This window comes from Hemitrygon akajei, chromosome 13, assembly GCF_048418815.1.
Source record: "Hemitrygon akajei chromosome 13, sHemAka1.3, whole genome shotgun sequence".
NCBI lineage: Eukaryota > Metazoa > Chordata > Chondrichthyes > Myliobatiformes > Dasyatidae > Hemitrygon > Hemitrygon akajei.
Window position 1 is genome coordinate 81220790 of NC_133136.1, and position 27469 is coordinate 81248258.

The 27469-nt window shown below is 36.7% G+C and overlaps 1 protein-coding gene across 3 annotated transcripts in view; it reads left to right on the forward strand.

The window, feature by feature from the left end:
• The window catches only part of LOC140738002 (transmembrane anterior posterior transformation protein 1-like), a 106692-nt gene that overhangs the window by 14812 nt on the left and 64411 nt on the right, over positions 1–27469 (forward strand). For 2 of the 3 annotated variants that reach the window (XM_073064949.1, XM_073064950.1), the window contains 5 exons: positions 9137–9255; positions 14514–14676; positions 17247–17382; positions 26154–26251; positions 27150–27219. In XM_073064949.1, coding sequence (XP_072921050.1) covers positions 9137–9255; positions 14514–14676; positions 17247–17382; positions 26154–26251; positions 27150–27219 — 586 coding nt within the window. The remainder of the gene's footprint in view (positions 1–9136; positions 9256–14513; positions 14677–17246; positions 17383–26153; positions 26252–27149; positions 27220–27469) is intronic. The other variant, XM_073064951.1, reaches the window with a different exon arrangement.

The window sequence follows — 27469 nt, forward strand, 5'->3', positions numbered from 1 at the left end:
TTGACAAGTATGAAGGTGCTTTGGGGGGTGTTGGGCTAACACTGCTCTAGTGTATAATAAATCAGTTCATATGGCTAATCTTTTTGATAGATTGCTGAGGTTTATGAGTGATTTGTACACTTGTGATATTGTGCTAAGCTATGTTGGAATTTAATTTAAGAAAAATTAACACAGTTTGTGCTTGGATGGAAGATTGCATCCAAAACAGAAACTTACATTACATTGTTCAAAACAACTAGCTGTATTTTTGCTATAATTTAGGGGAAAAAAATTGGCCAGAGTTTACTATTCCGACTCATACACATATAAAAGTTTCTGTGAGAAGTTTCCTTTCACCTTACCTACTCAGTATTTTCTTCATTTTGATCCATATAGCTTTGTATAAAGGAAGGCTATGAAAAGTACAAAAACTAATTCTATTCTCAATTTTCCACAATTACCAAATTTCTTTTTTGTACTTCATTCAGCAGATTTACTGTGTTCCCATCTTTATTATAAAGCACAGAAAATAGCCTTTAAATCACCATCAAGCACCATTTTATACTAGTCCCATTTATCAGCACTTGCTCTGTGATAGTCTATGCATTAGCAAATTGTGAAATGGATCTCTCCCTCCATTCAGAATGAATGTTCTAAATTCCAATCATCCTCTGGATGGAAGAGTTTTTCTTCAGGTCACCCTATTGCACTAAACCTATATTCTCTAGTTTTGGTTACCCTTGCTACGGGGGAAAGGTTTACTTCCATACACCCTGTCAATGCCCCTTGTAATTTTGCATGCCTCCATCACATCTCCTCTTGATTCCCTCCATCCAAGGAAAATAAACTCAGTGTCTCATCCTAACCAACAACATCCCATCCTAGGTGATCTTTCTCTAGTACTGTTACATCTCATGGGAGCAGTGACCAGGAACATACATGGTATTCCAGCTGTGGCCTAACTAGTGCTTTATAAAGTTGTGCCTTCCACTCTTGTCATCAATAACTGAAGTAAAGAATACAAGTATATATTGTCTTATCCACCTCTGCTGCCACATTGGACTTGAACACCAAGGTCTGTTCTTCAGTCCTCCTAAGGGCCAACTACCACTGTGTTTGACTTATCCTTAATAGTCCCTCCAAAGTGCATAACATCGTACTTATTGAGTACCTGGCCAAGTTTTAAAGGCCTGTGCGGATCACGTGGCTGGAGTGTTCGTCAGTATCTGTAACTTCACAAACATGAGAAAATCTACAGTTACTGGAAATCCTAGAAACACAAAAAATGCTGGAGAAAATCAGCAGGCCAGGTAGCATCAATGGAAAAGAGTAAACAGACAACTTTTTGGGCTGAGACCCTTCATCAGGACTGGAAAGAGAGAGGAAAGTCAGAGTAAGAAGGTGTGGGGGGGGGGGGGAAGAAAGAAGTTCAAAGTGGTAGATGATTCGTGAAACCGGGAGGGGGGGGGCATGGAGGTTAAGTAAAGAACGGAGAAGTTGATTGGTGAAAGAGATAAAGGGTTGGAGAAGGGGGAATCTAATAGGAGAGAGTAGAAGACCATAGAAGAAAGGGAAGGAGGAGGAGCACCAGAGGGAGGTGGTTAGCAGGGTTGAGGTGAGAGAGGGAACCAGGAATGGGAGGGGGGGGCGCAATTACCTGAAGTTCAAGAAATCGATGTTCATGCCAAGTGGTTGGAGACTACCCAGACGTAATATAAGGTGTTGCTTCTCCAACTGGAGTGTGGCCTTATCACGGCACGACATGAGGCCATGGACTGATGTGTCGGAATGAGAATGGGAAGTAGAATTGAAATGGGTGGCTACCAGGAAATCCTGCTTTTTCTGGTGAATGGAAATTTGGTGCTTGGTAAAGTGGTCTCCCAGTCTATGTCAGGTCTCACCAATATACCAGAGGCAACACTAGGAGCACCAGATATAGTAGGTGACCCCAACAGACTCGCAGGTGAAGTCTTGCTTCACCTGGAAGGTCTGTTTGGGGACCTGAACAGTGTGAGGGAGGAGGTCTAGGGCAGATTTGGCACTTGTTCCGCTTGTAAGGATAAGTGTCACAAGGGGCATCAGTAGGGAGGGACGAGTGGACCAGGGAATTGTGTAAGGTGCGATCCCTGTAGAAAGTTGTGGTGGGGGGATTCTGTTGTATATGGTAGATGTTACAGAAATGAGGACAAGAGGAACCCTATCCTTGGTGTAACGGCAGGAGGATGGGGTGATATCTGTAACCTCTCACTTCAACTGTCTAGGATACCCAGCTACTTCAAGCAAGCATCAATTATACCAGTGCCAGAGAAGAACGTGGTAACCCATCTTAATGACTATAGTCCTGTAGCACTTCCATCCACTCTGATGAAATGGTTTGAGAGGTTGGTGATGAAACATATCAACACCTGCCTGTTCCAATTTGCCTACCGTCAGATGCCATTTCATTGACTCTTCACACAATCCTGGAACATTTGGACAGCAAAGATGCTTACATCAGGATGCTCTTTATTGACTACAGCTCAGCATTCAATACCATCATTCTCTCAAAACTGATCGATAAGCTTCAAAACCTTGACCTCAATACCTCCTTGTGCAATTGGATCCGTGATTTCCTCACTTGCAGACTGCAGTCAGTTCAGATTGGCAACAACATCTCCCCCACAATCTCCATCAGCTGTGTGCCTAGCCCCCAGGTCTACTCACTTTACACGTATGATGTTGTGGCTAAGCACAGCTCCAATGCCTTAAGTTTGCTAATGACAACACTGTCATTGGCCGAATCAAGTGTAATGACAGAAATAAGAAAACTTACAAAAATAAGAAACGCTACACAAAATAGCAATGTTTAATAGAACAAACAACACAAAAATCTATGGATCCACATAACTTCTTCGATCTATATTGTAATTAAAAGTATTAATGCATAAAGCCATTACTTCTTTCAATAGCACTTGCTTCAATCCATTTGGCAATGGAGATACATGCAGGTAGAAAAGTTAAAATGCTGAGATCACCATATTTCAGTGGAAAAATAAGATTTCAGTAAACGACATGATGTTTGCAAGGACAGACAGTAAGAATACAGCATATACAGTGGTGCTAGAAAGTTTGTCAACCCTTTAGAATTTTCTCTACTTCTGCATAAATATGACCTAAAATGTGATCAGATTTTCACTTGTCCTAAAAATAGGTAACGAGAACCCAATTAAATAACACAAAAACCATTATACTTCTTAATTTACTTAATGAAAACAATTATCTGATATGACGTATTTGTTGGAAGAAGTATGTGAATCTCTCCGATTTATCAGTTCATTCAAAGGGGAAATTAGTCAGGTGTTTCAGTCAATGGGATGACAATCAGGTGTGAGTATGGGAGGCCCTGCCCTATTTAATAAATATAAACCTGGGTCTTCACTATCAAAATGTGATCTTCACTACACAGGTTTTTGGAAGTGTGCCATGCTTAAAATACCCTACTGTATCCACCTCTACTACCTTCACTGGCAGTGAATTCCACTCACCCACCATTCTGTGTGGAAAAACTTACCTTGGGGAGAAAAAAGTTATTGAGGCTGGAAAAGGTTACAAAACCATTTCTAAAGAGTTTCTAAACAGTCCAGTAGATGTTGTAGAATTGGAGGAAATTCAACACCTTTGTTACTCTCCCCAGGAGTGGTTGACCAACAAAAATCACTCCGAGAGCAAAGTGTGTAATATTCTAGGAGGTCACTAAGAACCCCAGGGTAGCATCTAAGGAGCTACAAGCCTCTCTTGCATTGGCTAATGTCAGTGTTCATGAGTCTACCATCAGGCAAACAGTGAACAACAATGGTGTGAATGGCAGGATTGCAAGGAGAACGCCACTACTCTCCAAGAAGAACATTGCTGCCATCTAAAGTTTACTAAAGACCACGTGGATAAGCCAAAAGGCTATTAGAAGAATGTTCTGTGGATGGATGAACCAAAATAGAGCTTTTTTGCTTAAGGGCAAAGCATTATGTTTGGGGGGGGGGGGAAGCAAACACTGCATGCCAGCAAGAGAACCTCATTCCATCTGTGAAACGTGGTGGCATTGTTGTGGTTTGGGCCTGCTTTGCTGCACTGGGTCTAGGATGTCTTCCCATCATTGATGGAACTATGAATTCTGAATTGTACCAGCAAATTCTACAGGAAAATGTCAGGATATCCATCCATGAACTGAAGCTCAAAAGAAAGTGAGTCATGCAGCAAGACAGCAACCTTAAATACACAAGTCAATCTACCAAAGAATGGTTAAAGTAGAAGAAATCTCATGTTTTGGAAAGACAGAGTCAAAGTCCTGACCTTAACCCTATAGAGATGTCATGGAAAGTCTTGAAGCAAGCAGCTCATGTAAGGAAGCCCACCCAACATCCCAGAGTTGAAGCAGTTTTGGAAGGAAAAATGGCCTAAAATTCCTCCAAGCCAATGTGCAGGACTGATCAACAGTTACTGGTTGAAGTTATTGCTGTACAAGGGGGTCACACCTGTTACTGAAAGCAAAGGTTCACATACTTTTTCCAACAAGTACATGTAATATTGGATCATTTTTCTCACTAAATACATAAAAAGTATAATGTTTTTTGTATTATTTAATTGGGATCTCTTTATCTAGTTTTAAGATGTGTGAAGATCTGATCACATTTTAAGTCATATTTATGCAGAAATAGAGAAAATTCTAAAGGATTCACAACCTTTCTAGCGCCACTGTAGGAGGGAGATTGAAAATCTGGCTGAGTGGTGCCACAACAACAACCTGTCACTATGTCAGCAAGACCAAGAGCTGATTATTGACTTCAAGAGGAAGACACTGAAGTTCCATGTATCAGTGACTCCCTCTTTGGGGTGTCAGAAGTGGAGAGGGTCAGTAACTTTAAATTCCTTGGTTTTATCATTTTGGGGGATTTTAAGTTAAATGCTATTCCAAAGAAAGCACGGCAGCACCTCTACCTCTTCAGAAGTTTGTGAAGATTTAGCATGACAAGGGGTCGGTTGGTGGCGCAGTGAGATCAGCGTCGGGCTCGAGAACGGAGGTTCCCAAGTTCAATCTAGTGACAGACCGCTCCTGAGCGCGCTCTCCATCCGTGCCAGGTTGTTGTTGAGCTCGCAACACTGCCACCTCCAATTTAAATTCCCACACGGAATATTGTGGAGGATCAAATACCCAAACCTGTGACCAACTTCTATAGATGTGTGGTGGAGAGTATATTGGCAGGTTGCATCAGGGAAACACCAATCAATACACACAAAATGCTGGAGGAACTCAGCAGGCCAGGCAGCATCTATGGAAAAGAGTACTGTCGTGGAAACACTAAGAACACCAGAGTGACTTAGAGTTTTGTTTTAAGAGTTTATTAACATGATATCATGGAGAGTCTGTAGCAGTCTCCACTGCCACCAGAACTTTGATTTTTAGGTTACACTGAGCTCATATTTATTCAGCAAGACAACAATTTCACATAACTTTGTTTAGCATCCCACAGTCAGTAAGTACATGATCAATTGTTTAAAAGGCATGTCAGTTATCTCTCAGCATGAGTCTAACAGTTCTTCCTGCTTCCTGTTACCAGGACTCATAATTTACCCCCCTGACGCATCATCCTTCCTGATTCCAGTGGCCTAGTATCTTATTTATTGGAGTTCCTGGTACCGAGCTTATCATCCAAGGTTATTCTCGACACGCATCAGCAGTCTTAAGCCCAGCTGCTTCAGAAATGGTCAGGAATTCCATCATACACTAGTCTACCGCAAGTACAGTCAACAACACCAATGCCCTTGAATGGAAAAACCTACAGAAAGTAGTAGATACAGCCCAGTCCATTACAGGTAAAGCCTTCCCCATCAAGCACATCCAGATGGAGTGCTGTCACTGAAGAGCAGCATCCATCATTAAGGACCAACCCCCCCCCCCCCCCCCCCCCCACAACCATGTGGACCATGCTCTCTTTTCGCTACTGCCATTGGGAAAAAGGTACAGGTGCATCAGGGTCCACACTACCAGTTTCAACTATTTGAAAACAATAAAAAAAGTTTAAAAAAAAAGAAAAAAGAATAGCACTGCCTCTCAAATATCAAGCTTTTAAACCAGAGGGGATAACTTCACTCAAGCTTCACTCTTCCCTTCACCGAAATGTTACCACAGTCTATGGACTCACTTTCAAGGACACTTCATCTCATATTCTTGACGTTTAGTGCTTACATATTTATTACTATTATTTTTCTCTTTTGGATTTGCATAGTTTGTTGGTTTTTTCCCACATTGGTTGCCCATCCTTTGGGTGCAGTCTTTCATTGGTTCTCTTGTTGGACTTACTATGTACACCTACAAGAAAACGAATCTCAGGACTGTATATGGCAACATAGGTACTTCTATAATAAATTTATTTTGAACTTTGAATCATGACTAAATTTCATTTTACTTCATCAATTCGCACAACCGTTTAATCTCTCCCATCTACAACAATTCATTGTTATTTTCTAATGGAATCTGAATGAAATTTTCTGTGAATATCATGGATAGTACCTTTGTAACCTTCCTAATCTTCATTCTTTGCATTTTTCTAAGTGAATATTTAATTGGCTGGTGGTACACTGTGTAGGTCAATATGCAAACTTTAGAATAACTTTTGACTGTTATCAGGAATCCCAGGTGCAGTATTCCAAACCCAATTATTTTTAACTCATGTTAGAGAACATCAGAAACAGACTCTGTACTTAATTAAATATCTGATATCTCTTATGTATTCCCTAAATTCAATTGTTCCTTCTCCCACTTAATTTGCACAGATCTCATGAGGGATGTAGTCTCCCATCTGTCTCTCTTTCCTATTGTCTCTGCCCCCTCTTGGGCAATTGCAGTAATTGACTGTCCACCTTAATAGGGAGGCACTTGCTCATCTTAATCACTTCCAAATGGCTGAAGAGCAAAGCTGGGAGCATCATCATCCCAGTCTAGAGCATCCCATTGACAGTGTATTCTGTGAAGCTCAGCTATAAAAGGGCATTGAGTTTCTCCAATGGATTTAAGTTGGTTTATACACTAACAACACTATTTATTGGGAACAATCTGGGCTCCATAGACTGATGAACTGAGTGTCAATAACTTCATATGGCCCTACAGATCTTGGACATTTACAGTGGTCATAGCCTGCTGTCCTATTTCCAACTCCCTAAGTTTTGCTCACACATCAAAATAAGCTTTATTCCACTGTTTTATTTGTTGTTATTTGTTGCACCATATGTCCTTTAAAATACCATATACCGGTACTCAAGTTCTGACAAATCTAGACCAACAAAGAATTCTAATCCTTCAATTTCTCTTCCAGTCATTAGTTTGAAAGGTATAAATTTAGTAAAGAAAGCCATGGTGCTACGAATTATCATAAGAATGTATGATAAGAAAGTGACCCTTGTTGTCCTGTGCTGCTTGACCATTTTAGCTAATATTCTTTAGAATCCTGTTCATCCATTCAATACTTCCGTGGATTGGGGATGATGCTGATTTTTAATTACCTTGCTATTCTTTCATTGTTATTCACCTGAAACAGTTTTGTCAGACCTGTGTGGTGAAATGAGAGTCTTGATCTGATTCTAGACTCCTTGGTAATCCTCACCAGGTCAATTAAAATACTAGCTGTAACCTTAGCAATGTTAACTATAGTTGGGAATACCTGAATCCATTTGTTGGAAGTATCTACTATCACTAGAACATATTTCAATCCATTGGGTGATGACATTAGTGACTTCACAAACTCAAACCAGCAAATCTATTCATGCCCTTCTGCAGGGCATGTGTATCTTAAAACTGCTTTCCTAGCCAATCTATCTGGATTATACTGTGCATAAATTAAGTAATTCTTACAATAATGTTCTGTATCTCCCTACATCCATGGTCTCCAACAAACACCCTTCAATTGTTCCCTAGTTCTGTCCGCTCTTTGTTGCCCATAAATGACATGGTACTGATGCATCATCTGATTCCTTCCAGATTTAGATCCACTCAATTACTTGTCACATTTTATTGTGTTTCTGAAGAAATACTTTTCTGCTATTGGTGCGTAGTGATTTCAATGCGTACCATACACAAACTACCCTGCAGCAACTTACTCAGCTACTATAGTACAGCTCTCAGAATGACATTCTCAACCTTCTTGGAAGATGACTAACAGGTGCATAGAAACAGCACCACTTTGAAGTTTCCTTCTGCCTTGCACAATACAGATTAGAAATTGTATTGCTATTCTTTCATTGTCATTGGACTGAAATTCAGAACCTCTCCTTTCCCACCCCCCCCCCCACCATTCATCTTTGTGCAAGTACCATCACCATAAGAGCTGCAACTGTTAAAGGTAGTTGCTGACCATTCATTTTCTCAGATAATCAGGAATAGCAGTTAAATGTTGAGCTTGATAGTAATACCCACTGCTATGGATAATGAAAAGAATCTACTTTTATGGCTTTAAAGAGAGTTGTATTTATTCTTTTGATTTTTTTAAGATATGCATCTCACAAACAGTCGTACTTGTCCTTTATGATTGATTTGGACATTGTTTTAACAATTCCCTGTAATATGTAATTGGTCATCCAACAGAATCCTTTGATTAAGTAACAGATTATTTCTCCACAGTTTTGATAGATGTGTGGGTTGAGAATCCCAGCAAAGGAAAACTTGTAAACTTTTGGTAATCTTCAGAATTTAGTTATTCTTTTGACCATTTTAGAGATTGTTTTATCCTAATCCCAAGTCTAGAGTGAACACCAGTGCAGGAAAGCTGCTTCAGGTGTTTTCATGTGAAATAACTTCCATACTTTTATTTAAATTAGTAATTGTATTCCAAGGTCCATCAGAATATGATTCTGCTTTGCTGTATTCTTTCTGTCTGCCCTTGCAAATACCATGCCGTTTACTGAAACATTGTATTTTCAGCATTTCAACATTTCTCCATGCACCTATTTTCATTGCCTCAATGTATTGAAGCAGGTGCAGGAGATAAGAACTTTATGCATTTATGCCTTTAATTATAATATAGATTGAATAAGTTATGCAGATCCATGTATTTTTGTGACTTGTTCTATTTTACACATTGCTATTTTGTGAAGTGTTTCTTATTTTTGCATGGTTTCTTATTTCTTTCAGTTGATGTTTTTTGGATTCTTCCTCTGCTTGGATGCCTTTCTATATCTCTTTACTCTACTGCCACTTAGAGTCCTTCTGGCCCTAATGCGATTTATTACTCTACCCTGTTGTGGGTTAAGGTAAGGTGTATATGGATGTTTTAGTTTTTGTTTGTAAAACTTACAAAAACAGGCTGCTGAAAATATACCATTCTGCTGAAATATGAATGTCTCAGCAATGTTGTGTTAGGGCGATGAGTAGGTTTGCCGAGTTCTGTGATAACCTTTAATATGGATCTTAAAATGGGGCCCCACTAGTTCTTGAGTAGATAGAACCATTTGTATCTGAACAAGACAGTGCTTTTAGTGTTAGAAGATCATCTGCACAATAATAAGTATCTCCCTCTTTGAGTTGTACTTATAGAGTCACAGATAAGCATAGAACAGAAACAGGCTCTTTGGCCCATCTAGTTTGTACTGAGCTATTTAAACTGCCTACTCCCATTGACTTGCACTCGGACCATAGTCCTTCATACCCTTACTATCCATGTACCTATATAGATTTCTCTTAAATGTTGAAAACAAGCTTGTATGCATGTTTTAAGGCAAACTATTCAAAAGTCTAACAAGGGAATGTAAAGATAGCTTTGGATCAAATCTATAATATTGATATTTATTTAGGTTATGTATATATAAAGTAGATTAGGGAAAGTAGATGATAAAAGTAGGCTATTGAGAAAACAGATTAAGAGTTTCTATAGATGAGGGAGAAATGAATAGATTAGTTAAAGTTTAATGTGGCTCCTTTACATACTAATTCAGGAGAAATTTTATTGGGGAATAAACAAATGGCAAAGAAATTAAACACATATTTTCTGTGTGTAATGCCCTGGTTCATATATTTTACTGTTATGCTGTATGTATTTCATTTCGTGCTGTTCTGTGAGAGCTGCTTATTTTCAGCTTATGTTTGGGTTATTGTTAAAGATAAGAGATGAGGAGAAATGTGTGCCAGCCAATTAGAATGGTTGGATTAAAGGGAGGTTTCTCTGGTGAGTGACACTAAGATTGGGCTTGGAGCTTTTGTTTGAAAGGAGATGAAGAGAAAAGATGCTGAGGAGAACCAGTCATAGCATACTGGGAGACCCATTTGTTCAAGATGGATTGCGAGCGATGTTCAGAAGGTGGTGTGTATTTTCACTGAGGGATCCAGTGACAGAGAAGTTCAAGATGAGCTCCAACTTGTGCACATTTAACCGTTTAATTAGAATGGGCCCTTTTCTTTTTGTTATTTTTTACTAACCCTTTAGTCAAGATTCATGAATATAAATCCTTTAATTGTATGCAGTATATTGTCTGTTATTTCATGGCATTAATTTGTAACAGGGTAGCAAATGACACAGCATCTACACAAACTGGGGTTTAGGGTGGGATCAAGTGCGCCTCAATCTCACCAGTTTGGCAGGGCCAGAGGTTGTCTTCCATAGACTTATGCAGCCAAGGACACCAGGGTGTTTCATGTGTTTTTGCAAATAAAAATACAATGAGCTCCTTGGAAATAGTGGAAATCTGCAGGTCTAAAGAGAAAGTCAAAATAAATTAGCATTAGTAAATTAAATTAATGAGAGTGAAAAATAAGTCTCCAGGTTTTGATTACTTGCATCCACAGATTTTGAAGGCATTGACTATTGAGATGGTGGTGTGTGCTTCCCATCTCCACTTGAATGGCTGCATTCATTGAATAATACAGCATGGAAATAGTTTATTGAGCCCAATTTGTCTGTGCTGAACAGTGGGCACCCTTAGTGATCCCATTGCTCAGCAATGGAATCATTGATGCTTCCCAAGATGAGGTCAAATAATGCTCCTTTCCTCTGTTCTATCTAAAGAATGTGTTAAAAAGCTCTTCTGGTTACATGTCAAAAATTCTGCCTCTTCTGGGCTTTTAATGTTAAGAAAAACCCAGTTAATATTTGTGAAATTGAAATCCCCCAGTAAAATACCCTATTTTTATTGTACCTCTCTGATAACTACCTACATATCTGTTCATCTATCACCTCTTGACTGTTGCATGATTTGTAATATACTCCCAGCAAAATGACAAGAGTCTTTTTGTTTCTAACCTCTAATCTTGTGTCCTTGTTTGAGGATATTGTTCCTCAACTCTGATGTAAAGCAATATTTGGCTAATAGTGCAATAGTTCCTTCTCTTTTACTCCCCCCTTTGTCCTTCCTGAAAATTCTATACCCTGGGATATTGAGTTGCTAGTCCAGCCCAACCATATCGCAGTGATAGATCCCTATCTCAATTAAAGCTTTTGAGTTCATTTACTTTAATGGTGATGCTTCCTGAGTTAAAATAGACACAGTTTATCTTTGGATACCCTTGAGGCTTACTTACAGTATTCTTTTTTTTGTCTATTGGATATGCTAATTATTTCACTCCAGGTTTTTGTACTCCTCAATCTGTGCTCCCTTCCCCATCAACTCAGTTAAAACATTCTTCAGCTCTACTACTTGCAACACACAAACTACGGGAGGAACTCAGCAGGCCAAGCAGCACCTGTGGAAGGAAATGGTCAGATGACATTTCAAGTTGAGAGCCTTCATTGTCCAACCCATATAAAGTGTCTCAACCTGAAAGGTGCACTGCCCATTTCCCTCCATAGATACTGGGTTCTTCTGGGGGTTTGGTATCTAGTACCTGCATCTCTTGTGTTTCTCAGCATGGACATTGGTTCCATCTGGTTAAGTTGCAGTGTTCCTCTTCTACAGGTGTTAATGATCTAGGTAACTAAAGCCCATCCTCCTGAACAGTCCCTTCAGAAGCATACTCATCTGACTTACTTCTCTATTCCTATTCTCACTAGCATGTGGCATCATGAGATATCCATGGATTACAATCTTTTAAGGTCTTGCTCCTTAAGTAGCTACTTAGTTCCCTAAACTCATCCTTACTCCTATTAGTACTTGTGTGTACTGCAACCTCTTAACTGTTCACCTTGCCTTTCATAATGCCCTACAATCACTACTTGGCGTCCTTGTCCCTAGTAACAAGAAAGCAGCATATCATTTGGAGTCTCTTTTGCAGACAGAAAAAATACTTATTTGCAGTTTTAACCTTTGCAATAGAATCCTAACACTATCTTTGTCCCAATTTTGTTCCTACCACCCCCCCCCCCCCCAGTACCTCAGAGAGCAGCACCCATTGCCATGCCACAAACTTGTTCTTCCTTAGGAGGCCATCTCACCAACAGTATCTAACCATCTATACTTGTTAGAGAGGGAAGCGACCACAGGAGCCTGGCTGCTTTTCTTAATAGTCACTCATCTCTTCTTTTACTGTATATCTAGAATGACCTGCTCACTATATAGATTGTTTACGATATTCCTCCATCCCGGATCTCCAAAGCAAATCAGTCTGCAGTTCCAAGTGCTCTCAGCATGCTTTTACATTTCTCTTTCCCAATCTTAATTTGCTTTCCACATAATTTAAATAAAATTTTTACTTTTCTGTATGATTTCAACTCAGAAATCTCTTGAAAAATATTCAAACTGACTATTTCAGGAATCTTGATGTGTCTTAGAGTGATGGAGCTAAACTCTGTGCTGTAATCTCTTCTGTCCCCATGTCCATGCCAACATTTTAAACCATCTAGGCTAACCCCATTAGCCCACATTAGGTCTGACTCCTTCTATGTCTTGCCTGTTCAAGTGTCTGTCTGATTGTCTATTATGTATCGTGATCGTATTCTATACTTTCTCTGCAGCATATTTCATATATCAATTACTCTCTGTGTTTTAAAGTAAACATTTCCCTCAGATCCTCTTTAAAAACACCTCCATTTTACCTTAAATCTTTACTCTCTTTTTTTTGTTTTTATGTATTCTAGATCATAATAAAGCAGTTAACTTACTACAACCATCTGCGCACCTTCTAGCTGTATATAGTTTTTTGAGACTGAATGTGGTGCTGATGACTTGCATTCTTTCAGCTTTACTCGGAAATTATTATTAGAAGTAGTTCCTTCATGCCTGGTCCTTCATTTACAAATTTCACAACACTTGCCAGTGATATTAAACCTGATTCTGATACAGATTTATCAAGATCATGGCTGATCTTTTACCTCAGCTCCATATGCTGGGTGCTATCCCTGGATCTCGAGTACCTTAATGTATAGAAATATATTGATCTTTATTCTGAATGAATTAAATGACTGAGCCCCCACAGCCCTCTTGGGTAGGGAATTGCAACGTTTCACTGTCCTCCAACTGAATAAATTTCTCATCTTGATCTGAAATGGCCTCTTATTTTGAGACTCTAGCACTGGTTTTAGACTGCTTATTGAGGGGAAATCCTTCCTGTGTCCATCCTTCTAAGTGCTGTAAGAATTTTATGTTTTGAAAGTTTGGATTGTTTTTGTTTTGTATTTTTTTATATACCCCTCTAGATTTTTGGGGGGGATTAAGCTTTTACCTATCCAGTCAGTCCTTGCCTTCATTTTTAAATGTATTTTGCTACTCTTGAATGCCTTTTTTCTTACTTTATTAAAATTTGAAGTTTGTTCCTGAGACTTTAACACACAATCTGAGTTGATATACACTGCTTTGTTGAGAGAATGATGAACATTCAAGGTTGTTTTGTTTTAGATGTGATTCTTTGTATTTTCTGAGATTCATTTTAAAAAAAATAAATAAGCCCTTGGAGTTTGCAGCTTCAAAGAGAAAGCTATTTTGTCCTACTTCCCGTTCTTTCCCATGTTACCACATTTTTCAAGATTCAAGGTAGGTAACAGGGTTGATCATTCTTGTTTGAGAGAAGTAACTGTTTTTGAGCAGGTGGTCGTGGCATGGATACCATGTAGCCTCCTTCCTGAAGGGAGTGGGACAAACAAGTAACTTTCTTCATGTAATTATTTAATCCATTTTAATAAAATTGAGGAAGAAAATGTCTTTGAAACCGTCACAGTTGAAAGTTCCCATTGCCTTCAGCAATTTTTCTTCCTCAGCTGAAATTTCTAAAAATGGTATAGCAGGTCATTTGTTCATTGCTGCTACTGGGACTTTGCTGTATTTTAATTACTGATCCGTTTCCTTTCATTTGTAAAGATAATTACTTCCAACAATAATTAATTCTCTTTAAAGCATTTTGGGATGTTTAAGGTTGTTAAAGGTGCCATATAAATGTATTCAATTTTACTTTTATTCTTTCTTAGTTGTAATATGTTTTAAATGCTTGCAAGAATTAAAATTTATGGAAAGTACCTTAACACGTTGCTTGTGTAAAAAATAAATGTATAAAACAATATAGCATGCATTACACCATCGTTAATAATCATTAAGGTTTTTTTATTTTTAGTTGCAAACTTTTGAAATAAATGTTTTAATTTCATTCTAAGTGATGGAAGATTACTGCAACCTGCTCAAGTATGTGACATGCTGAAGGCAGTTATAATGGTTATCTGTTTTGTCATGATGCACTATGTGGATTATTCCATGATGTATCATCTCATTAGAGGACAATCTGTCATCAAGCTCTACATCATCTACAACATGTTGGAGGTATGTAACAGTCACAAAGTAGGATTTTCTGAGCTAGATTGTTACAATTTTGATATTTAACATTTTCCTTTTATATATTTTGCATGTTTCATTTTAAGGGAATTAAAGTTATAGATTATAATAGGGAGCTTAACATCTAAGGAGACACTTCGTATGATAAGGACAGGTAGGTAGGCAGTAGGGGGAGGATTAGGACTCGATTTAAAAAATGAAACCAAATCCTTCAAAAGAGGTGACATAGGATTGGAAGATGTATAATCCTTGTGGATAGAGTTAAGAATCTGGATTTTTAGAGCAGCTTGTGGTTGAGCCCACTACGGGAAAGGTGTTGTGTAATGAACTGGATTTGATTAGGGAGTTTAATGTAAAGGAACCCTTAGGAGACAATAACATAATATGATAGAATTCACCCTGCAATTTGAGAGGGGGAAGCTAAAGTCAGATGTATCAGTATTACAGTGCAGTAAAGGGAATTATAGAGGCATGAGAGAGAAACTGGCCAAAATTAGTTGGAAGGGGATACTGGCAGGGATGACAGCAGAACAGCAGTGGCTGGAGCTTTTTGCGAGCAATTCGGAAGGCACAGGATAGATACATCCAAAAGAAGAAGTACCGTATTCTTAAGGCAGGATGATGCAACCATGGCTGACAAGGGGATTCAAAGACAACACAAAAGCAAAAGAAGTGGTATATAATAGAGCTGCAATTACTTGGAAGTTAGAGGACTGGGACACTTTTAAAAGTCAACAGAAGGCAACTAAAAAGTTATAAGTAAAGGTGAAAATGAATTATGGCAGCTAGCCAATAATCTCAAAGGGGATACATCAGTCTTCAACGTGGAACACTAGCAGCATGCCGAAAGTTCAAGGAGCAGAAGTGAGTGCACTTGCTATTACTAGGGAGGAAATTAAAAGCTCATGGCAAGACCTTCATGGGAGAAGGCATTTGTGGGAGAGAGCATTTGAAGATCAAGAACTCCAGATCTGGCACATGGTACACTGCACTGGAGTGATCCTTGTCTCTCCTGCCTGTGAGCAAAATCTGCCAAATTCATTTGAGAGATAGTTAAACCAATGTCATTTTGTTCTTTCAAGCCATCATCCCCTGTATTAAGGCCCTAGTTCTTCTTGGTCAGACTTGCTAGGCAGGGCGGTTCATTGGCTTGCCTAACAGCAGAATCTCAAAACAGACACTTGATTTTGAGTTCATTCATGGAGAAGATTAATAGGTGAACAGAGAAAGAGATTCAAAGATGTGCTCAGTGCTACCCTGAGAAAAGGGCAATCTCTGGTGCATGACAGGGAAATTAACGAGGAATAGGAATGCTGTGTGAGCTTCAAGAGACTGATAGAGTGAAAATGACTCAAATCATAAGAAAATATGAAATAATACAGAAACATGGTAGCTGAATGTGAAGAAGCTGCATTCATGATGGTATTGAGAACCTGGAGGCCTTACATCAAGAGTGTACAGAAAGTTTGCATAAGCGGTAGAATGAACATTTTAGTTTGAAATTATCCACCATGAGATATGCATCTCATTTTTAATTTCTGAACACTTTTTGGACTACATCATCTCCAGATTGAACAACTTTGACAATGTGCACACATGAGACTGCTAAACTAGCTAACAGCCCATGGTGTTAGAGGCAAAAAGTACTAGCAAGAAAATAGGCTGACTGGCAGGAGTCTGAGGGTGAGGATTTAGGGATCCATTTCAGGATGGCTGCTGATGACTCGTGAAGATTAGCAAGGAGTCAGTGTTGGAACCACAACTTTTCACTATACACACTGATGATTTGAATGATGGCATTGTGGTCAAGTTTACAGATAGTACCAAGTTAGCTGGAGGGATGGTAGTGTTGTAGAGGTAGGGATTCTGCTGAAGAAATTAGGTTAGTAGTGGACAAAGAATTGTAAAGTGGAATGCAGCCTAGGGAAATGTGGGATTATAAATTTTGTTAAAAAGACTAAAAGTGTAGACTATATCCTATATGGGGAGGGAATTCAAACATCAGGGGTGAAAAAAGGCATGAGGCATGGAGTCCTAATTCACAACTCCTTAAGGATAACTTACAGGTTAAGTTGGTAGTAAGAAAGGCAAATTCACTGTTAGTATTCATTTAGATAGGACTTGTATATAAAAGCAAGGATATACTGCTGAGGCTTTGTAAGATATTGGTCAGGTTACATTTGGGATGTTGTGAGCCATTTTGGGCCCCATAACTAAGGAAAGATGTGCTGGTTATAGAGAGGGCCCAGGTTCGGAAGAATGATCCTGGAAATAAAAGGTTTAACCTATCAGGAACACAAGATTGCTAAGGGTTATAGGGAGAAGACAGAAGAATGGGTTTGAAAAAAATCAGCCATGATTAAATGACGGAGAAGACTTGATGGGCTACGTGGCTTAATTCTTCTCCCATAACTTGTGTCCAATTTACTGGATTAGATTTTATTCATGAAATAGCTGTTCTCTGACAATTATTTAATTAGCATATTTATTTTTGAAATGGGTTTGCATGACTTTCAGGAATGTGCCATTAATTATACAGTAGCTGGATTTTTCCACAGGTAGCAGATCGTCTTTTCTCTTCTTTTGGTCAAGATATTTTGGATGCTCTGTATTGGACAGCTACAGAACCAAAAAAGAAAAAAAGAGCTCATATTGGGGTGATACCTCACTTTTTCATGGCAGTGCTTTATGTTTGTATCCTTTGAACAAAATATAGCTGAATTTTTCACATTTTTAGTCAATTACAATTATTCATGATTTTATGGAAGATTTTGATGACACACTGAATGTAATCAATTATTTCTGCACAAATGAAAATAATTAATATTGATATTTTCTATTCAGATCATATATTAATTATTAGTAAGCTAAATATTAATTGCTTTTACTGGAGGGAACAAGACTGAATATTAAATACTTCTGAAGTAAGTAGTTGTGACTTATCAGGCATAAGTGTAGTAGTGTTTACATGGGCAAATACTGTGCTTTTCAATGTTTTATTGTCTTGGGATTTTATTTCAAAATAATGATGAGGCTTTTAGTTTTCACTGGTTTTATACTTTCTTACTGTAATTTTGGGTGAGGACAGATATATAATCATATATATATGATTAAATGTGGGAAAAAGAAAATTCTCTGCCTGAAATGCAACTTTCTGCCTTTTGCTTTGTGAGGTTTGCATCTCTGTCTATTCAGCAAAAATTGTTTGATTGGTATGAAGTCATACCAATAGACATGAGCCAAATTTGCTAGAGAAAATTAAGTCCTTTTATAATTTTGTTCCTGATACCATTTTAGATCTTATTTAGAACCAAAAAAATTTCTGCACTGATCATTGAATATTAAGTCTCTTAGGTCTCTAACTATGTTTCAGTAAATGTTATTTTTGATTTCTTTTAAATCAAAATTTTCTTTGCTTTTTGTTACTAGCTTTTTTAGCATTGAGTCCAACCATTCTAATTTGTGTGTTTTCTAACTTGCATTATTAATTTCACAGTCCTTCAAATTGGATGTTCAGTCATGTCTCAGATATCAGGTTTATCTTAAGAGTTGCATAACTCTGCTTCAGTGTTATAAGTTTTCATTAATTTATAGTGCATAGCATATTCAGGATCAAACATGCAAAGGCATGTATAACATTGGGTACCTATGACCAAAGATACAGTTGTATTTTATACAGGTTGGAACTTTGCAGTTTATGAAATTCATTCTTATTTGTTAGACTCTTTAAGGTGATTTAGTGTCAGTTTAGAATATACTACTTAGAGTGGCACAGCACAGGAATAGGCCTTTACATTAGAAATCAAATGTTCAACTAAACTTATCCCTTTTGCCTACATAGTGTCTATTTCTTCCACATTCATGTGCCTGTCTAAGAACCTCTTGAACATCTCTATCATACTTACTTCCATAACCATCCTTGGCAGTGCATTTCAGGTACCCATCATTCTGTGTTTAAAAAAAACACTTGCCCTGGACATCTCCTTTGGACTCCTTCTCTCATACATGCACTCTGATATTAAACGTTTCAACCCTGGGAAAAAGATACGGTATTTATGTCTTTCATAAGCCTTTAAAACTTTATTAGATCACCCTTCATCCTATCCCACTCCAGAAAAAATAACTCAAGCTTGTCTAAGCTCTCACCATAGCACATGCCTTCTAATCTAGGCAGCCTGCTGATAAGCCTCTTCTTCACCCTTTCCAAAGCCTTTCTTTCTTTTTAAATCTTTTTATTGATTTTAAACAAACATAAATGAAACATGAATACAAAGAGCTTGAGAGTACATAATTAATAGGTTAAGGTATAAATACAAATAGATGATAATCCATATATAATAACCTCCCAAACTCATAGTGGTTACAAAAAATGGAGAAAATAAGAAACGCCCCCCCAAAAAACTGAAAAAAAAACCTAACCAACATGGGCCAATGCATTATATCAATTATACGCAGTAGCGTCAATAACTCCGCGCCTCCATCCAGATAATTAAGGATGATAAGAGTAAGGTTTAGCAAAAGTCAGTTTAGCTCATATGAAAATGTTGAATAAATGGTTTCCAAGTTTCTTCAAATTTAACTGAAGGGTCAAAGACAACACTTATAATTTTTTCTAAACTCAAACAAGAAATAGTTTGAGAAAATCACTGAAATATAGTTGGAGGATTAATTTCTTTTCAGTTCAATAGGATAGATCTTCTAGCCATTAATGTGACAAATGCAATCATCCACCGGGCTGAGGGGGATAAACAACTATTATCCACCATTGGTAAACCGAAAATTGCAGTAATAGGATGCGGTTGCAATCTGATATTCAGAACTGTTGAAATAATACCAAAAATATCTTTCCAATAATTTTGCAAATGGGCAAGACCAAAACATGTGGGTCAATGAAGCGACTTCAGAATGACATCTGTCACAGGTTGAATTAACATAAGAATAAAATCGAGCAAGTTTATCCTTGGACATGTGAGCCCTATGTACAACCTTAAATTGTATTAGGGCATGTTTAGCACAAATAGAAGAAGAATTGACTAATTGTAAAATTTTCTTCCACTGCTCTGTGGGTATAAGACAGTGAAGTTCTTTTTCCCATTCCTTCTTAATTTTTTCCGATACTTCTGGCTGTATTTTCATGATCATGTTATAAATGATGGCTACTAAACCCTTCTGGCAAGGATTCAGAGCTAAAAAATTTTCTGTAATATCCATTGGACATAATTTCGGAAAAGACGCATATTATTCAAGAAATTTCTAACTTGCAAGTATCTAAAAAAAAATGAGTTTTAGGCAAATTATATTTATTGGATAGCTGTTCAAAGGACATAAAACTGTTATCTAAAAATAGATGACGAAAACATGTTATACCTTTTGTTTTCCATAACACAAAGGCTTGATCCATAAAGGAGGGCTGGAAAAAAAGTTAGATATAATAGGGCTTGATAAGATAAACTTATTCAAGCCGAAGAATTTACAAAATTGAAACCATATTCATAATGTATGTTTAACTATAGGATTAGTTATTTGTTTATTCAATTTAGATAAAGCAAAAGGAAGCGAAGATCCTAAAATAGAAAACAATGAAAAATCTTGTACAGATTTACACTCCAAATTTACCCATTGTGGGCAAGGTACTATAATCGATTCTTGTGTCCAAAATGTTAAGTATCGAATATTAACTGCCCAGTAATAAAATCTTAGGTTTGGCAAAGCCAAATCTCCTTCCTTCTTAGGCTTATGTAAATATTTTTTACTTAATCGATTTTTATTCTGCCACACATATGAGGATATTTTGGAGTCAATAATATCAAAAAAAGATTTAGGAATAAAAATTGGTAATGCTTGAAATAAATATAAAAATTTAGGTAATACTATCATCTTGATAGCATTAATTCGACCAACCAATGACAAAGATCATGGGGACCACTTGATAATAAGTTGCTTGATTTGGTCAATTAAAGGTAAAAAATTAACTTTAAATAAATCCTTATGTTTCTTGGTAATTTTAATAACCAAATAAGTAAAATGATCTGTAACAACTTTAAATGGTAAGTGTTTATAGATTGAAACTTGCATTTTAATGGAAATAATTCACTCTTATTAAAATTCAGTTTGTAGCCAGAAAAGCTACTAAACTGAGCAAGCAAGGATAAAATAGCAGGAATAGATCTCTCGGGGTCAGATATGCATAGTAACAAATCATCAGCATATAATGATAACTTATAAGTCCCTTCCCTACGGATAATATCAAAAATATTAGGTGATTCACGAATGGCAATGGCTAAAGGTTCTAAAGCAATGTCAAATAATAGAGGATTTAAAGGACAGCCTTGCCTCGTACCACGGGACAACTGAAAAATGGAGATCTCTGATTATTGGTAAGAACCGAAGCCACAAATTTATAATATATTAATTTAATCCATGATATAAATTTAAAGCTAAAATTAAAATTCTGCAATGTATTAAATAAATATTGCCATTCAACTCTATCAAACGCTTTTTCAGCATCTAAAGAAATGATACATTGTGGTATTTGAGATGAAGGAGTATAAATTATATTAATTAATTTTCTAATGTTAAAAGATGAATAACAGTTTTTAATAAATCCAGTCTGGTCTTCAGAGATAATTTGAGGTAATATATTTTCTAATCTAGTGGCCAAAATTTTGGTAAAAATCTTAGAATCCGTATTCAACAAGGATATAGGCCAATAGGATGCACATTCAGTAGGGTCTTTATCTTTTTTAAGAATTAGAGAAATGGAGGCATCATAAAAAGATTGTGGTAATTTACCTACAGTTAACGCATCTTTAAAAATTTTACAAAGCCAAGGAGAGAGTATAGAAGAAAAGGATTTAAAAACATTCCGCAGTATAACCATCCGGACCAGGGGCTTTACCTGAATTCATTGAAAAAATAGCCTCTTTTATTTCGGTTTCCGTAATAGGTGTGTCTAGAAATACACAATCTTCTGCTGTTAATTTCGGGATATTCAGTTTTCTTAAAAATTCATCCATTATGGAAGAATTCTCAACAAATTCTGGTTGATATAAGGAGTTACAAAAATCTTGAAAGGCTCTATTTATCTCTTTATGATCAATCGTCAAAGTGCCATCTCGCTTACGAATCTTAATGATTTGTCGTTTAACCGAAGCAGTTTTCAATTGATTAGCCAATAATTTGCCAGATTTATCTCCATGTACAAAATACTGGGTTCTGGATTTAATTAACTGATTTTCAATCGAGGAGGATAATAACAAACTGTACTCCATTTGAAGTTCAACTCTCTTTTTATAAAGTTCTTTACTGGCAGTCACTGAATAAGTCTTATCAATTTCTTTAATTTTATTGACCAATGTTAGTATTTCAGTATTAGTTTGTTTCCTAACTCCAGCAGAGTATGAAATAATCTGTCCGCAAATAAATGCTTTAAAAGTGTCCCATAATATTCCACTAGAGATCTCTTCTGTAGAGTTTGTTGAAAAAAACAAATCAATTTGTTGTTTAATGAAGTTAAGAAAGTCTGAGTCCTGAAGTAGAGTTGAACCACCAAGATTTAGCATTAAAAGATGAATCCATTGTCTTAATAGATAGTGTAACGTTCTCGCTCGGGTGTAACGGACCCGAATTAAACGTCGAGGTAAACCGGAGTCAATGAAAACAAGGTCGCAGTAAGATTAACCATTTACTGTTCACTCTTCACATTAACGTATGGTGAAAACTGTTGATAAAACAATACAAGATTGGTACAGTGTTTGTTTCCTTCTAGATATCACATTGACATCGTGAATACTTGCAAAGGTAAAACTACAATAACTACATTACATTAAAGTGCAGCATACAGTCAGAATCTAGCTGCTCCATTGACTGCTTTAAATACATTTCAATACAAACTATCCCGACTCTTTAACTAACGAAAACATAAACCTTATCGACCGTCGTTACTTTTAACAGAATCGGCGTTAACATTTTAACTCAACGTATCGATTATCTAATGACTTACAGCGTTGCTTTCACTGTGTCTTTGGTGCGTAGAGAAAACTTAACTAGCGCTGTGGCGCCACATGTGAGCGACCCCCACCCTTGCGTTTATCCCAATCCGGTATTTTCCCACAAGACGCTGCGAACCCAGATGTGACGTCATCGCAGCCGCGATATATTACAGACAAATAAATTGACTTAAACAATCCTAACTTTAACTAAAAAATGCTAACAAATCACTAAGCGAAAATATTATAAACTAAATAACTGCCCTAAAGGCAGCACAGATAGCTTCAAAGGTGCATGGTCAGAGATGGTAATGGAATCATATTTACAATCAATAACATCTGTAAGTAAATGATGATCAATAAAGAAATAGTCATTTCTTGAATAATTATGATAAACATGAGAAAAGTATGAAAATTCTTTGTCATTGGGGTGTAAAAATCACCAAATTTCAGAAATTCCAGAATCAACCATAAAGGAATTAATAAGAGAGGCTGATTTATTCAGAAGAACCTGAGTGGACTTAGATCTATCCATCGAGAGATTTAAGTAACAGTTAAAATCCCCACCCATTATCAACATGTACTCATTTAAATTAGGAAAAGATGTAAATAAAACTTAAAAAATTCAGGACAGTCAGTATTTGGAGCATAAACATTAACTAAAACAACTTTTTGATTAAAAAGTAAACCAGTGAGAAGCATAAATCTACCTTGTGGGTCCGAAATTGTTTCATAGTGTATAAGAGAGGTTGAGGAATCTATAAAAATGGAAACGCCTCTTACTTTGGCTTGGGAATTCGAATGATATGGTTGGCCTTTCCAAAACCTAAAGAAACATTGACTATCCTCCTTCCTCACATGAGTCTCTTGTACAAAGATAATATTAGCATTCATTCTGTGGAATACTTTAAATATTTTTTTCCGTTTGATCGGATGATTTAAACCATTACTATTCCAAGAAACAAAATTGATAATCTTATCAATATTGCCAATATTTATCGCAGTTAACACATAAGGTTAAAAAGAAGATGAACTCATGAATCCGGAAGAGGAAAGCAAGTTCAAAGAGGAACCGGAAGTTATGACACTCCATCCATTTTGGTAGTTTCGAGTCAGCCCATGAAGTAAAAACTAAGCAAAAAACAAAAGCAAAAAAGAATCCCCCTCCCCCCACCCTCAAAACCCCAGAAAAAAGCCAGAAAGAGGCAAACAGGCAAACTAATACTAATTTTACCCCCATGTCTCAAGATGGCAACTCAAACTAAAAAGTAAAAAAACAGACACAAACCACCCATATTCAAAAAAAAGGGGGTTAGTATAACAAGGATTAAACTATAAAATTAGTGTTATATATATAAAACAAAAGGATTAAAAAGAAAAATACTGAAACGTTAAAACCCAAAAGTGGATAACATTATATTAATATTTTAAAAGAAAGTCCTCAGTCTTGTTCAGACACATCCAAACGGATGTGACGTATCCAAGCACTAAGGTCTTATGGGGAGAAGAAACGACATCTTAGAAAAAAGTTTTTTTTTAAAAAAACCTTAATATTTAAGCATTAACAATATAAAAAATGTATACAAGCTTAAAAAACATCTAATGAGTTACTTACAAAACTAACAGAATAATAGTTTAAAAAGAACGAATTCAGAATAAACCAAAAAACGGACCTTTACTTAAGTGTGTAAAAAATACACTATCAACCATCACGTTAGAATCATCAAATTATAAAAGGTCCGAATCTATAGACTAATTGTTAGCTTAAAGAAAAAAGCTAATATAAATAGTAAAAATACAATACATTAGTCAACTCGTAGTGAAAAAGTACTATTCTTCAAGAAATCTTTGGGCATCCGCTGGAGATTTGAACAACTGACAAGTCTCATCTTTGAGAGTAACTCTCAATTGTGCTGGAAATAACAACGCTTGTTTGTAGCCTTTCTAATGGATTTCTGACCTAACCAATTTAAAAGCCATTCTTGCCCTCAAAACTTTGGGACTGTAGTCTTCCAGAAAACGAAATTTGAAATTTTGAAAGCTGATCATACCCTTTTTCCGGGCACCCCGAATCAGACGTTCTTTAGTATGAGGATAATGAATCCGAAGAATCACTGGCCGTGGTTTTGTACCTGGAGCTGGTTGAAAATGAGAAATGCGATGTGCGCGGTCGATTATTGGAGGGGTATCCAGAACTTCTGAGCTGAAGACGTCCATTAAAAATTTTGAGAAAAATGCAGTCGGATCACCGTTCTCAAAATTTTCCGGAAGCCCAATTATCCGGAGATTCTGTCTTCGAGACTGGTTTTCAAGATCAGTAAGTTTAGATTTATAACGATCCAGCAGCTGAGAAGTCGAAGATTGCTGTTGTTCCAGAATTTCAATTTTGCGATCTTTCTGGCAAGCGGCATCTTCAAGAGCTAAAATTCTTGCTTGTTGTTGTTGAGAATCTAGTGTGAGTGATTGAAGTTTTGCGTTGACTGTCTTTAAAGTTTCATCGAGCATAGAAAGCTTTGGGGTTAGTTTATTCTCCAGTTTCTCAAGTCTCTCATCCATAAATTTCGCAATTGCTTCCAAAGTTAACGGTTCTTTCGCCAGTTTCAATTTCTTAGGTTCTCGTGGTTTAGACATTTTAACGAGTTGAAAAATAATTCAAACAGTCGAAAAAAAAATTCATAAGTATCAACCTTTTTAGAATAGGTATAGACAGGTCAATTAGGGGGTGATTGTAGGTAGAAAAAAGTAAAAGGATTGGAGCGAAGGCTAAAACAGTGTCACTCCATAAGCGGTATCTTGAGACTCTCCAAAGCCTTGACAGCCCTCCTATAATGAGGCAACCAGAACTGAGTGCAGCAGCTGAGATGCAGTTTAACTAGAGCTTTATAAAGCTGCAGCATAACTTCCCAACTGTTGAAGTCAGTTCCTCAATTAATAAAGGTAAGCATGTCACATGCTTTCTTTACCATTCTATCAACCTGTGTAGCCAAGACCCTCTGCACATCAACACTGTTAAGGGTTTTGCGATTGAGAGTGCACTATCTCTTTACATTTGATCTCCTGACGTTTAACACTACATTGGCCGTGTTAAACTCCATCAGCTGTTCCTCCACATATATCTGCAACTGATCTATACCCTGCTATATTCTTTCTCAGTCATCTATGCTGCACCACCCGTCTTTGTATCATCTGCAAACTTACTAACTCTACCATCTATATTTTTATCCAGGGCATTTATACATGTCACAAACAACAGAAGCCCCAGTGTAGATCCCTGCTCAGTACTGCTAATTACAGACCTCTAGCCAGAATAAGTCCCATCAACCACTACCCTCTGTCTTTAATGGTAAAGTCTATCCTGAATCTAAATTTAATATTGCCGAATTTCAATAATTAGGTACTTGCACAAGCAGTATTTTCATAGCTGGGTAGGTTCTTTTTTTCTTTGTTTCTGTGCTATCCTTAACAAATTAAATAAAGTTCTGCATACAATTTTGGTTATGGTACAAGCAACAACTTTGAATGTTGCTTTCAACTCCCACAACAAATCATTACTTACCATCATGATGTCAAATAATGTGAGTATTTTGTGTCTATATATTTTAATATATGGATTCTTGTGCACCTTAACAGTTGAATGATGTGTTATCAATGTACTTGTTTATAATGGAAATAATAAAAAAACAGTATATTTTATGAATATATGAAACAATGCAGTTTTACTTTTGAGGTTTTAGTGAAATTCATTATTGCCACAATTATTGAATCATGGAATGATAAAGAACATACAGAAGCGACCATGATTTGTTGCCTGTTTGTTAGAGCTATTGAATTAATCCAATTAATTGCTCTTCCAAAATGCCTTGTAAATTTTCTAAACTCACATAACTATCAATTGCTGTTTAACCTAACTATTGAATTTGCATCCTTTCAGGGAGAACATTCTAATCACAGTAGCTCACTCATTTTTATGTTGCCTCCAATTCTTTTTCACTTACTTTAGATCAGTTACTTCTGGTTACTTGTCCTTCTTTTCTTCACCAACTTATTTCCTACTTTTTATCCACTTTCTAAATCCACTTCCTCATGTTCTTTTAAAATCTTGGAATCATTGTAATGTTGTTGACGTGTTTAATGCCCTGGTTTCACATGTATGGATTTTTTACATCATCATCTTCTGTACAGCTGCAATAAATATAACCTCTGCCAAGTTCTAATTTATGGCCAAACAAAATGAGCCAGATGCCTTTTGTTTTGATTGGATAGTTGCAATTTGTTTTCTCACCCTTTTTATTGTGATACTAATTTTCAAATACTAGATTGTCCCCAAAATTCACTTAAAAGTGATTTATATATATATATATATATATATATATAATGTATATTATATATTAATATAATTATATATGAATTATATATGTTAATAATTATATATTATGCTATAATGTTTCAAAACTCATTTAATTTTTTTGACAGTTTGTGGAAATAAAAGGAAGTGTTTTCAAGAAGTTTGAGAAGAACAATCTGTTTCAAATGTCTAATAGTGGTATGTACTGCTCCACTGATCTGGATTGTTTGTTTAACAAAAAGTGTTGTTTTGGAAATTATACCATGAGTTTGAAAATTTGTTTTACAAGCCTGCTTTAAATTGGGAAGTAGAGTTTCCACTTTGAGTGCACTTGTGAAATGATGCCTGAAATCTGCTTGAAATTGATGAGCTTACATTCATTTAATGGTAAAATTACTTTGCATAACTGTAAAACTAACATGTTTCAAAAGCAGTGAAATTAGGCAGT